The sequence below is a fragment of the Macaca nemestrina genome, unplaced genomic scaffold, assembly GCF_043159975.1.
Source record: "Macaca nemestrina isolate mMacNem1 unplaced genomic scaffold, mMacNem.hap1 Scaffold_118, whole genome shotgun sequence".
NCBI classification, from domain to species: domain Eukaryota; kingdom Metazoa; phylum Chordata; class Mammalia; order Primates; family Cercopithecidae; genus Macaca; species Macaca nemestrina.
In genome coordinates, this window is record NW_027257601.1 from 156,583 (window position 1) to 168,556 (window position 11,974).

General features: G+C 46.3%; 1 protein-coding gene across 1 annotated transcript; it reads left to right on the forward strand.

Moving 5' to 3' along the window:
• Positions 1–2,145: 2,145 nt before the first annotated feature.
• Positions 2,146–6,017, forward strand: LOC139361249 (presequence protease, mitochondrial-like). The gene is made up of 6 exons (XM_071089833.1): positions 2,146–2,223; positions 3,051–3,157; positions 3,774–3,925; positions 4,636–4,750; positions 4,829–4,925; positions 5,926–6,017. Exons 2-6 carry the CDS (start codon positions 3,084–3,086, stop codon positions 5,935–5,937), a joined length of 450 nt encoding a protein of 149 aa, XP_070945934.1. The 5' UTR covers positions 2,146–2,223; positions 3,051–3,083; the 3' UTR covers positions 5,938–6,017.
• Positions 6,018–11,974: the final 5,957 nt, after the last annotated feature.

Here is an 11,974-nt window from a genome sequence, read left to right on the forward strand (position 1 = left end):
TCACCTGGCCAGCTTCCAGCAGCCCCCGACGAGGCCACTACCCTCAGCTGAACAGCCTGGTCCATCACCAAGCCCCACCCTCTTCTGCCAGCCCTGCCCCCACAAGGCCCCGTCTCTCGCATGCAAGCCCCGCCCCCAAGACCCAGCTTGCCTACAGCACCACCCCACTGGTTCCACCCCATTTCCTGCAAGCCCCGTCCCCAAGGCCCAGCTCACCTGCATCCCCACCTACTAGGCTCCACTCCTCACCTGCAAAGAGCCACCCCTCACTAAGCTCCTCCCATCACTTGCACAGCCCCGCCCAACATAGCACGCCCTTCTAGAAACCCTAGACACACTAGGGTTTCTGCCGCCAAACCTGATGATTCGCTGAGTATGAGCACGAAGACTCAGTGCCCTGATCTGTTCAGTCAGGTTTTGCCATCAAATAGTTTGCTCTAAACTTCTGCAGAATCTTTCAGTTTTCTGAGCCATTTGGGTTTCAAAATTATAAAGAAGAAATTGTGGACCTATACTTACTTGGGTTTATATTAAAATGGATTCATTTGTTTTTTGTTTTGTTATTTGCTTAAACCTTTTCCATTTTTTTTTTTTAGCATAGTAACTAAAAATGACAACACTTCACATATTTGGCCAGCTGTTGGCTCTGTGCTATGCTTGATGTTGTAGCAAATGTAAACGACAAACAGCTTACTGTCTAGAAAGACTGACGCGGCTGTGACTGGAGGCACATGGTGGATGCCATGCGGAGGGCCAAGGACAAGGGCGGGAGGAGGAGTGGGAGCTGCTGCTGCTGGGGGGAGAGGGAAGAGCTGGAGAGGGTGGTGTGAGAAAGCAGCTGCCTCTGGGCAGGGCTCCAGAAAGGGAGCCAGACAAGTGACTAGGGGGTTCCAGGCAAGCTCCAGGCATGGGAGTCCTGACAACAGACTTAGTGCATTTGTGAAACCCTGCAAAGGTTGGGCAGACAGATACCTGAGTTTATAGTACTGGCTACTATTAATAAGGGGCTCACCCAGAGTGGTAGATTATTCTCCTTTATTTCTCAAATTCTATAGAAATGTACTTATTTTTGAGACTGGGACTCACCCTGTCACCCAGGCTGGAGTGCGGTGGTGTGATCTTGGCTCACTGCAGCCTCGAACTCCTGAGCTCAAGTGATCCTCTCACCTCAGTCTCCCAAGCAACTGGGACAAGGTGCCACCATGCCTGGCTCATTTTGTGTGTGTGTGTGTGTGTGTGTGTGTGTGTGTGTGTGTGTGTGTGTGTAGGGGTAGGTGTAGGTGGAAACTTTGTTGTCTAAGCTGGTCTCAAACTCCTGAGTTCAAGCAATCCTCTTGTCTTGTGTATTAGTTTAATGTCACACTGCTATGAAGAAATACCTAAGACTGGGTAATTTATAATGAATGAGCCAAAAAGTAAGGAAGTTTAATTGACTCACAATTCTGCATGGCTGGGGAAGCCTCAGGAAACTTACAATCATGGTGGAAGGCACCTCTTCACAGGGTGGAATGGAAGAGAATGACAAGTGAAGGGGGAAGCCCCTTATAAAACCATCAGATCTCGTGAGAACATACTCACTGTCATGAGAATAACATGGGGGAACCGCCCTCATGATTCAATTACCTCCTACCAGGTCCCTCCCACAACATGTGGGGATTATGGGAACTACAATTCAAGATGAGATTTGGGTGGGGACGAGGCCAAACCATATCACCTTGGCCTTCCAAAGTGCTGGGATTAAAGGTGTGAGCCACTGTGTCCAGCCATAGAAACTTACGATAAGTCATGTTTCTTGTTTGAGAAATAGCTACCATGAACGCTATTATTATTAAAGCTCTATATTATTAGCAGACATCTCACAGTATTTGCTGATTTTAAATGCATTGATCATCTGATACAAAGTACGGTAAGCTTGGAAACAAGTAGTTTAACAGCGGTAGATGATGCAGGTCGTAGTGGGCCGCTTTATGCATGACTGTTGGATGGCAGGCTCCCTAGATTGGGCTGAGGAGACCCAAGGTCTCACCTCTGCCAGTGACTTGCTGTGTGCGCTTGGCCAGGTGACTCATGGCACCTGGACGGAGGGAGTGGCAAGTGGCGTGGTCATCACAGGGACGTGGTATGTGATTGCGGGAGAGGGCTGGGCCGGCTGGCCTGACTGGAAGAGAAGACAGTTTCTTTCATACCAAAGAGTATGGACACTTACCAGGAGGCTTGCCTAAGGTAGGAGAAGATCTTCCACCCTGCCCCAGGAGTGGGGAGTCTTTCATCTTTTTGGGGGGCATTTCTATCCTCCCAGCCCCTCCAGCTGTTCTGGAAGCCCCAGCTTTGTGCTTACAGCTATCACCGAGAATCTATCCCAAACTAGGAGAAGCAAAGACTGATCCTGGACCCTCTCCCCGCTGTCACCGGAGAGCCCACTCCAGCATTGCCCCTCCTGCAGGCCCGTGCTTTGTGCTATAGGAGATTATATGCACAGAAACAGGAGGCACACAGCCGATGTTGGAAGGGGTGCTGTGTTACTGAGGTGCAGTACACAAAAGCAAGAGGCACTCAGCAGGCGTTGGAAAGGGTGCAGTGTTACTTAGGTGCAGCACAGTACCGTGGGAGGGGCAGACACCAGGGCGAATCCTGGCTCTGATTCGGGCAGCTTGTTTCATCACCCTGAGCCTCAGTTTTTTCATCTGTAAATGAGGATGAGAATACCTCCGTCACAGGATTCTATGTGACATGATTAGAAAATGCCTAGCCAAAAAAGAATAAAAAATTAAAAAATTAAAAAATGGAAAATACCTAGCCAGTAATAAGCACTCAAAAATATACATATATACACACACATTCTCATCTGCCTTCTTTAGGTCTTCCTTTCCTTGTTTGTAGGATAAGGGACTTGGACAGGATGGTTCTGTTCTCTCCAGCTCTGAAATACTGGCTTCCCGGCATCATCTAATTTCAGGCAGAAAAGCCAGTTTTCTCAGTGTGTCGAAGATCACCATTTCACAGGCTATTTTGTCTACGTTTAACTGCTCGTGTTTTTCTGGTTAACTCAGGTGACATGTGTTCCCGAGCTGTTCCTGACGGCCATGAAGCTCAGCCACGATGACAGAGGAGCCAGGTATTTACACCTGGCCAGAGAAGACACGAATAATCTGTTCAGGTATGTCGTGCATTGTAAGAACATGGTCTTGAATGTTTTATTTAAATCAAGGATGTCCAATCTTTTGGCTTCCCTGTGCCACAACTGTCTTAGACCACACACTAAATACACTAACACTAAGGACAGTTGATGAGCTAAAAATAAATAAATAGAGGACCTCAATGTTTTAAGAAAGTGTAGGGATTGTGTTGGGATGCATTCCAAGCCATCCTGAGCATGCGGACTGCAGGCTGTGGGTTAGACAAGCTTGGTTTAAAGCACTGACTGTATGTTACGTGGTTTAAATATCATCTCACTAGTATTTTTATTGACAGAGCATCTTGAAAAATAAGGAAAAGCTTACATGGACTTACAATCTCATCAAAATACAATGTTATAGTCTGAATCAATGATTTACATTAGAGTTGGGAGACCCTGTGTTGGAGGATGGTGGTGTCAGAATGATAATTTCTAGTAGCCTGAGGTGATGATGCATCTGGGAACTGTGTCCGCAGCACTAAGATGAACGTTTTGTATTCTAGTCATTTTCCTTCCCTAGCGTTCTGTTCCTCCCCATCCCTGGGCTTCTGTTCCTTATTCCTCCCCCTTCCCTGCCGTGCCGTTCCTTCTTGCCTAGCGTGCAGTTCGGCACCACTCCCATGGACAGTACCGGTGTTCCTCACATTCTTGAGCATACCATCCTTTGTGGGTCTCGGAAATATCCGTGCAGAGACCCTTTCTTCAAAATGTTGAACCGGTCCCTCTCCACGTTCATGAACGCCTTCACAGGTAAGACCAGCATCCTGAACGGAAAACCATGTTTGCGTTTGCCAGGCACACCCACTGGAATTCAGTTAGTTTCTGAGAAGAGATGACAGGAGTGGGCAATTAATGTTCTAGAAAAATTTTTACCTCTCTCTACTTGAAGGACGTTAGAAATTTCATTCTTCAGGAAAGCCACATGGTAGCGAGATTATAAAAACCAGCATTTGAATAAAAGGTACGTGAACTTTTCCCAGAAAGGTTCAAAACAATTTTCTCTTGGGGATATCATTACAATGCCAGGCCTCCAGAGTTACCACTAACATTGATGTTTGACTTTTAGTAAGACTGACGCTAGTGAATAGGGTGACGATGAACAGTGCACTCTGTGAAGGAGTGACATCGAAGAGCAAGTTAAATCCATGGTCTTACAAAATGAGGTCATCTTTGTAGACGTGTGAAAGTCTCTGGAGACACTTGAGAGAGTTTAGATGTTCGCTGAAGAAAGACCTGGTGCCCGTCCAGTGCAGATCCTGAGATGGGATGGGAAAGCCGGCACTCAGGGTGATGAGCTGGGACAGCTGCTGAGGTTGGGGGCCAGAGCATGGAGCCACTGCCCCATCTCAAGAATAGCTACAACTTACTATCCTAGGACAAAGGGGAAATGAGGCTTGAGATTCAATAATTTTAGTAGAAATCTGTTAAATTTTACAATTTCGCTTTTCCTTTGTACCCAGCTAGCGATTATACTCTGGATCCATTTTCCACACAAAATCCCAAGGACTTTCAGAATCTCCTCTCAGTGTATTTGGATGCCACCTTTTTCCCAGGTTTACGTGAGCTGGATTTCTGGTATGTCATGAATGATTAACTAGTTGATACAGACTTTAGTATTTGAGTCACTGTCAGCTTATAATTATTTGTCCTCAGGCAGGAAGGATGGCGGCTGGAACATGAGAACTCCAGCGACCCCCAGATGCCCTTGGTCTTTAAAGGAGTCATCTTTAATGAGATGAAGGCAGGGTTTGTAAGTTTTCTTTTTTATGTTGTGTTCAGCTTACCTTACCCATGTACCGTACCATGATATAGACACATCTGAAAGATGGTTGATTTTTCTTCAATATTCTCATTATAGGTGACATGTTCTTGGATTAGCTGGGGTCAGTGCTGTGAGTAGAAGCCAGGGGTTAGCAGGGCCAGGCTGCTGTTCTTCCCAGCAGGTCTCAGACCATGTCTGATGACCGCGGCATATGATCTGCAGTGAGACAAAAGCTATTTTCATACCACTATCAACACATTGTCTTTTTCACTCATTCTTGCCCAAGTACATGGTGTACTTTCTAGAGGCTGCGTGGTGAGGTGTGTGACACACAGCAAGCTGGATACAGAGCAGATGGGGGAGTCCAGCTTCACCTCTGAGCCAGACACTACAGAGATTTGCAAAAAAGGCAACACAGCATCACTCTAAGTAGTCGGTTTTTTACTTTGTTATGAGAAGTATTTTTCAAACATATTTATATTAACATGTAATGATGGCTTACCTTAATGCATAAGTATTTTTAATACTTTAATTTTTTAATCAACTTTAATTTAGAATATAGAAAAATTATATAAACACACACAGGTACCTACACAGGCAAAAAAAGCCCACTTAATCAAAAGCTGTTTGGGTCCTCGTTAAAACCCATTTGTACCTAGTGTTCCATTATTGGAATCCTAAGCTTGTGGGAGTTATTTATATCTTACAGCTCAAGGTCATTGCAAAGTCTGATTTTTACAAAAAAACTTGCAACCTCAGGAATAAATGGGTTAATTTTTCAGAGTGTAAAGGAATCTTGAAACTATTTTGGATTAAGAGCTGCTGTCCTGGGCCAGTGTCTTCATGTCCCCTTGTGACTTTGACAACCTGCCTGTGCTGGTGTCCCTGAGGCTCATGGGTGGCCTGCTCTCTGATTTCCGTAGCCCCCCTCAGCTGGTGAACTATTTCTTACCTTTTCATTCTCAATTTGGTGGTCTTTTCTTCCAAGGAGTCTTCTTGAAACTCAAGTTGGGGTGACAGCTTCTCCCCACTTCCCTCGTGGCTGGAAGGCAGACCTGGTGATCCCTCCGATTTACAGCCGTCGGCTATGCGTTTGTTGCAACACACATCAAAAAGTCCATTTCTCAATCCTTGGGTCCTGTGTGTTGGTGATGAGTGATTGAATACAGTGTTAAACAATGCCTGCAGGGGTGTCTTTTGTTTGTTTGTTTGTTTTACCATTAGAAGAGTTTTATTTGCAAAGTATTACAGGCATATGCACCAGAATGTGATCAATTGGCTATATTGTAAGTAATGTAGCATGTGTGTGTTATTTTATATATACATATTCTTATTTATTTACTTCACATTTCAAGACAGACAATGAGAGGATATTCTCCCAGCACCTTCAAAACAGAGTTCTTCCCCACCACATGTACTCAGTGGTCTCTGGGGGTGACCCACTGTGCATCCTGGAGCTTACGTGGGAGCAGCTGAAGCAATTTCATGCCATTCACAATCACCCAAGCAATGCTAGGTAATATTTTGTTGGAAATTTTGATGGTGGATTGTGAAAAGTTGACTTGTTTGTGTTCTTACATTTTCATGACATGGCTTCTCTCACATTTAGCAATGCTTAAGAAATATCTAAGTGTAGGTAAGATTCTTGGCCTAAGTTTGCCTATCTTACTTGGACATTGATTTTGGACATTTACAATGATAGTCCTCAGTGGGCTCAGCATGGTGGTTACAAACACGGTGTTTAGAGAACCCCAGAGAAGGGTCCTGGCCCCCAGCTTCTTGCCTCACTTCCAGCTTTGTTGCATGGAGAGTGGGGGTGCATGGATGGTGCCCACTCCGACATAGGGTGTGTGAAGCTTCGAGCCTGTCCTTGGCACGGAGAAGTGCTCTTCCGATAGTGGATGCAGTCACAGAACCTTAATCACATCCTCACTTTCTGATACATCGCTTGTTTCTTATGTCACTAATATAAGGTCATTATCATAACAATATAGTTATATGTATTATATAAAATACTAATAATTTCCATATAAATGCTAATGTAAAAACATATTTCCAAGATTATTTTACGTAAAAAGAATTATGAAAACTTTCAAGCATACAGAAAAGTAGACTAGGATAATGAGCCCCTAAACACTTATCACATAATAGATATCTTTTTCCTTGTGAACGTTTTGGAAGTAAATTATGAATGTCATCATTTACCCCTAAGTATTTGAATTTGTGACCCTAAAACATGAGGATTCTTTCTTACATGAGCTAATGCCATTTTCAGTTTTAATAGAATAAACCATACTTTCTTAAAACTGCCTATTTCTTATTCCATATTCAAATTTTCTAGTTGGCCTCAAAGTGTTTGTGGCACAGGGTCCCACAGATCACAGCTGCTCAGCCCGGGTCTCTCCCGGGCACCCTCTCGGACGGCAGAGGAGTGTGCAGGCCGGGTTTCCTCCGGGCGCTCTCACTTTCCAGGTGTCCTGGCTGCTCCTGTGTGGTGTTGGGTGCCATGTTCCTGTGTTTCCTGAGAACTGGAACTTAGATCCAAAGACTTAGTTTGAGTCAGGCTGCGCCTTTTGAAGCAGAGTCCCTCGTGGGGAGCTCTGCATAGATGGCCACATCCTACCTTCGTGTGAGGCCTGCTTGCCTCCACTGGGGGGTCTCACGCCAGCGGGGTGCATGCTGAGAGTCGGCCACTGTCTTGTGAAGATCTGCCTTCTCCCTTCAGCCACGGAGCAGCTGGTGCACTTGAGTTTCTGGTGTCCTGTGATAATGAGTTCCTCATCAACCTATTAATGGTTTTCATATTCATTGAGGATTATTGCCTGAATCATTTATTAGAGTTTGTGAAGTTTTCAAATTCTATAATTCTTCATTCGTTTGCTGGACTTCTTCAAAGAAGAGCTCCACATCAGCTGGGGCTGTCGGGTCATCTTGAAATATGGTTCTGTGGAAAAGGCAGGGGCGGCTGCTCTCCCTGGGAAGTCCAGTTTGAGGAGGAGTTAGGGTGGTGCAGGAACTACCTTTAATGATGACAGAAGAGGCTGTCTTTTTTTTTTTTTTTTTTAAAGACAGGGTCTGGTTCTGTCCCCAAGGCTGGAGTACAGTGGCATGGTCTTAGCTTACTACAGCCTCAGCCTCCTGAGCCACCTCAGCCTCCTGAGTAGCTGGGACTACAGGTGTGCACCGCCATGCCCAGCTAGTGCTTATATTTTTTTGTAGAGACAGAGTCTCACCATGGTGCCCAGGCTGGTCTCGATCTCCTGAGTTCAAACAATCTGCCCACCTTGACCTCCCAAAGTGCTAGGATTACAGGGGTAAGCCACTGCGCCCAACATGGAGAAGAGAGTTCTTTCTTTTCTTCTTCCCCCCCCCCAGTCTTTTGTTTTGTTTTTTAGTACCCCTGTGACCTCACAGAAATATTTCTGTATATGTACATATTTGAGACTATGTGATCAGATGGAATTTCGTTTTATGCCCACATTTGCCCTAGCTGTTGGCCCGTTTTGGTCTCACTTCTTTGGTTTCTACGCCCCCACTCCCACCTCCCTAAAGCATGCACAGCCAGGCCCTCCCTGCTCCAGAGGCTCAACTGTCTGTTTCCCAGGGAGCTCTGATTTCTGTGGCTAGTGGGGAAGCGCCTTTGGAGAATAGCATCTGGACACTAGGGGTGGTGATTGCTTCTGGATTCTCTCAACCCCGAGAGTATAAAGTTTGTTTCTAAATTCTAGAATGAGACATTTCTGAAGGTTCTTTAAGATACCAGTTCCCCAAACCTTAACCATAGCTCAGGCAACATAGTAAAGAAAAAGATAAATTCTGTCATTGTAACCTTTTTCCTCTGATTGAATAAATGTATTATCTTTATTAACATGTATAACCTTGAACTTGTTGCCAAAAGTTGAGTTTTGTGAAATTGTCAGTTGGATTACTCTATTACTGTACTAGGGTTATAAAGTATTTTAACAAATACCTCATTTGGTTTTTGTCACATCTCTAGATGAAGTTTAAAATGAAAGATCCATGTTTGGCTAGGTGTGGTGGCTCATGCTTGCAAATCCAAGCACTTTGGGAGGCCAAGATGGGAGGATTGCTTGAGGCCAGGAGTTTGAGACCAGCATGGGTAACAGTGAGAACCCATCTGTAAAACTTAAAAATTAGCCCACCGGGCATGGTAGCTCATGCCTGTAATTCCAGCACTTTGGGAGGCCGAGGTGGGGAGATCACCTGAGGTCAGGAGTTCAAGACCAGCCTAATCAACATGGTGAAACTCTCTCTCTACTAAAAATACAAAAATTAGCCAGGCATGGTGGCAGGCGCCTGCAGTCCCAGCTACTCAGGAGGCTGAGGCAGGAGAATGGCATGAACCCGGGAGGAGGGGCTTGCAGTGAGCGGAGATTGTGCCACCCGCACTCCAGCCTGGGTGACAGAGCAAGACACTGTCTCAAAAAAAAAAAAAAAAAAAAAAAAAAAGCTGGACATGATACACAAGGTGACCCCAGGAGACTCCTGTGCAGAGTAAAAATGAACCCCAGCACTAAACTCAGTCCCTGAAATCCCTGCGGGATTCTCCCCACCTCCCACCCCTGGGTCCACCTGCACCCTCCCAGAAAGAACAGTGACATCACCCCACAGCAGGAGATCACCAGCGGTGGCCGCCGCACCCCGGGTGGCTGGGCCACTCCCAAGGTTTCACAGGTGGAGAGGGAACCTGGGAACGTGCATTTCTATCAATTTCCAGGGGACAGGGCACCACACTTAAAAATACACAACACTAGGTCCTGAAAGGACGTCTATTCACTTGCACGTTGGTGGGATGGAGCCCTACATTGTGAAGGGCTTTTCTTCACGTGTCGTCCTTGAGCTCAGGGGCTGGCAGCACTTGGTGGGACCTACTAGGGTGTCCCTTGCTGACTGCACACCCACAGCCAGAGCCCTCACCCGGATAATTCTCACAGGAAGCCCGCAGAGCTCCTGACACCTCGCTGGAGGGATGAGAAAGCTGAGGCTCTGAGGGGGATAAACTGATTACTGGAAGGTAACGACCTTAGTGAAGTGGTGAAGCTGCAGTGTAAACCCTAGACTTATTTCATTTTAACTTTCAAGACTTCCTGATTTCCTCTATTACAATGCCTGTGCCTTAGAGTCACCAATGGGAACTTGAAGGAAAATAATGCCTCCTGAGGCCAGATGCTCACTTCATTGCCTGGGGGTGGAGCCTGTGTGGTTCTAAGCCCTCCTTCTGAACTTCTGAATGGTGAGGACTGCAAATCAGCTGCCTCCTGCTGGGCCCTGCAGGGTGAAACCTGAGGAAGCCCCAGGAACATTCAGTGAGGGGTTAGGATGGAGGAGAACATGGTCGGATGAAAAGTAAGAAGGAAATGCACCAGCATTTACTGGTGGGCTCTGTCACCCACAGGACAGGGAGGAAGACATGCACACCTGCAGTACGGGCTTTCACAGCCTGGCAATGAGTGCTTTCAGCCTCACAGGTAAACGTCACCTGTTTCACCATCTCCTTAGGGCTGTCTAGGGCCCCAGCACACAGCTATTTGGGACAAAGGGCAGTTTCAGTGTCTTTCACTCCACACTCAAGCTACAGATTGTCCTTATAGCTCAGGTATCCTGGGGATAATCCAGCTCATTGCGTTTTGGTTTTGGGAGCCCAACCCCAGAACCAAATAACTTTCCTAAGGATTTCCAGGAGAAAACATCTTCCCACCAAAGAAGAACATTACCATTTGGAAAAACACCTCTTCGTCATTTGCAAAAACCCCAGTTTTCAGGGAAGTGATAATCTTGTCATGAGAACCAAAGATAAAGTTGGAGATGAGGGAGTGGTTACATAGGAAATACGTGGTCATTACTCTGACCAATTATTAAATCACTTTCTTCATATGACATACTTTTTAACAGCTTCTTACTAAACCACAGTGTGGGTAAGACAGTCACAAGACCGCTTCTTCCTTGAGTCAGAGTCATCCCCGGCCCACATTAGGGCCAGCAAGAATCACTTAGGTCACCCTTATTTCCTGGCTACTTGGAGGAGCTGGATTTCCCAGTTTACAAATCTCAGTTTCCTGGGATTCTGCTCTGATAAAATCTAAACTGTATTTAAAAAAAAAAAAAAAAAAAGGAATAGGCTGGCCGCGATGGCTCATGCCTGTAATCCCAGGGCTTTGGGAGGCCAAGGCAGGCAGATCACGAGGTCAGGAGATTGAGACCATCCTGGCTAACAGGGTGAAACTCGTCTCTACTAAAAATACAAAGAAAATGGAGCCGGGCATGGTGGCATGCGCCTGTAGTCCCAGCTACTTGGGAGGCTTAGGCAAGAGAATCGCTTGAGCCCGGGAGGCGGAGCTTACAGTGAGCCGAGATTCCGTCACTGCACTCCAGCCTGGGTAACAGAGCGAGATTCCATCTCAAAAAAAAAAAAAAAAAAAAAGTAAGAATAGATGAACTCAAATGAAATAATCTTGTTCTATCCTTTTACCTCCTCCGTTGTCTGGAGTACTAAAGCTCCCTACCTCGCCCTCTCTCACAGCACTGAACTGCCTTTCTTGAATTTTCCCACACGCTGATCACTCACTTGTTAATTTCGATGCATACATTCTTTTTGAGAAATAAAGTCAGTTTGCCGACTGCTGCCACTGGTTTGTCAGAAAATGAGCTTGCACTGCGTTGATCTCCCTCCTGCTGCCAAAGCTCCTTCTAGGCGTCTCTCCTTTGACAATGTAGGGATTATGTAGGCATGGGGAGGGGGGATACCAAGGGGGGATTCTGTCAACGTGCTGTTCCCCCCTCCCTACCCCCGCCGGGTCAAGGTCATCGAGCCGGGGGCCTCTCTGACTATCTGGACCGTGCAGACCACTGTGTCTTCCGGTAGGGTCAGGGTAGGGCTTGAGATAAACCTGTAGTGCCCTTCACTCAACCACCGGCTCACTGTCCACCTCAGGTGCCCCAAGCGCCATCGCTGCCGGGCACTATGTGGATGCGTCGGTGACAAAATGGAAAGTCTCTGGTCCTGGCGGGAGCTTGTT

Bases quoted from the DNA above. Each gene is read 5' to 3' on its own strand.
- LOC139361249 (XM_071089833.1), top strand. From the start codon at position 3,084: ATGAAGCTCAGCCACGATGACAGAGGAGCCAGGTATTTACACCTGGCC. The intron at 3,926-4,635 runs GTAAGACCAGCA...CTTTGTACCCAG, and splicing joins GTTCATGAACGCCTTCACAG to CTAGCGATTATACTCTGGAT. The intron at 4,751-4,828 runs GTATGTCATGAA...ATTTGTCCTCAG, and splicing joins TTACGTGAGCTGGATTTCTG to GCAGGAAGGATGGCGGCTGG.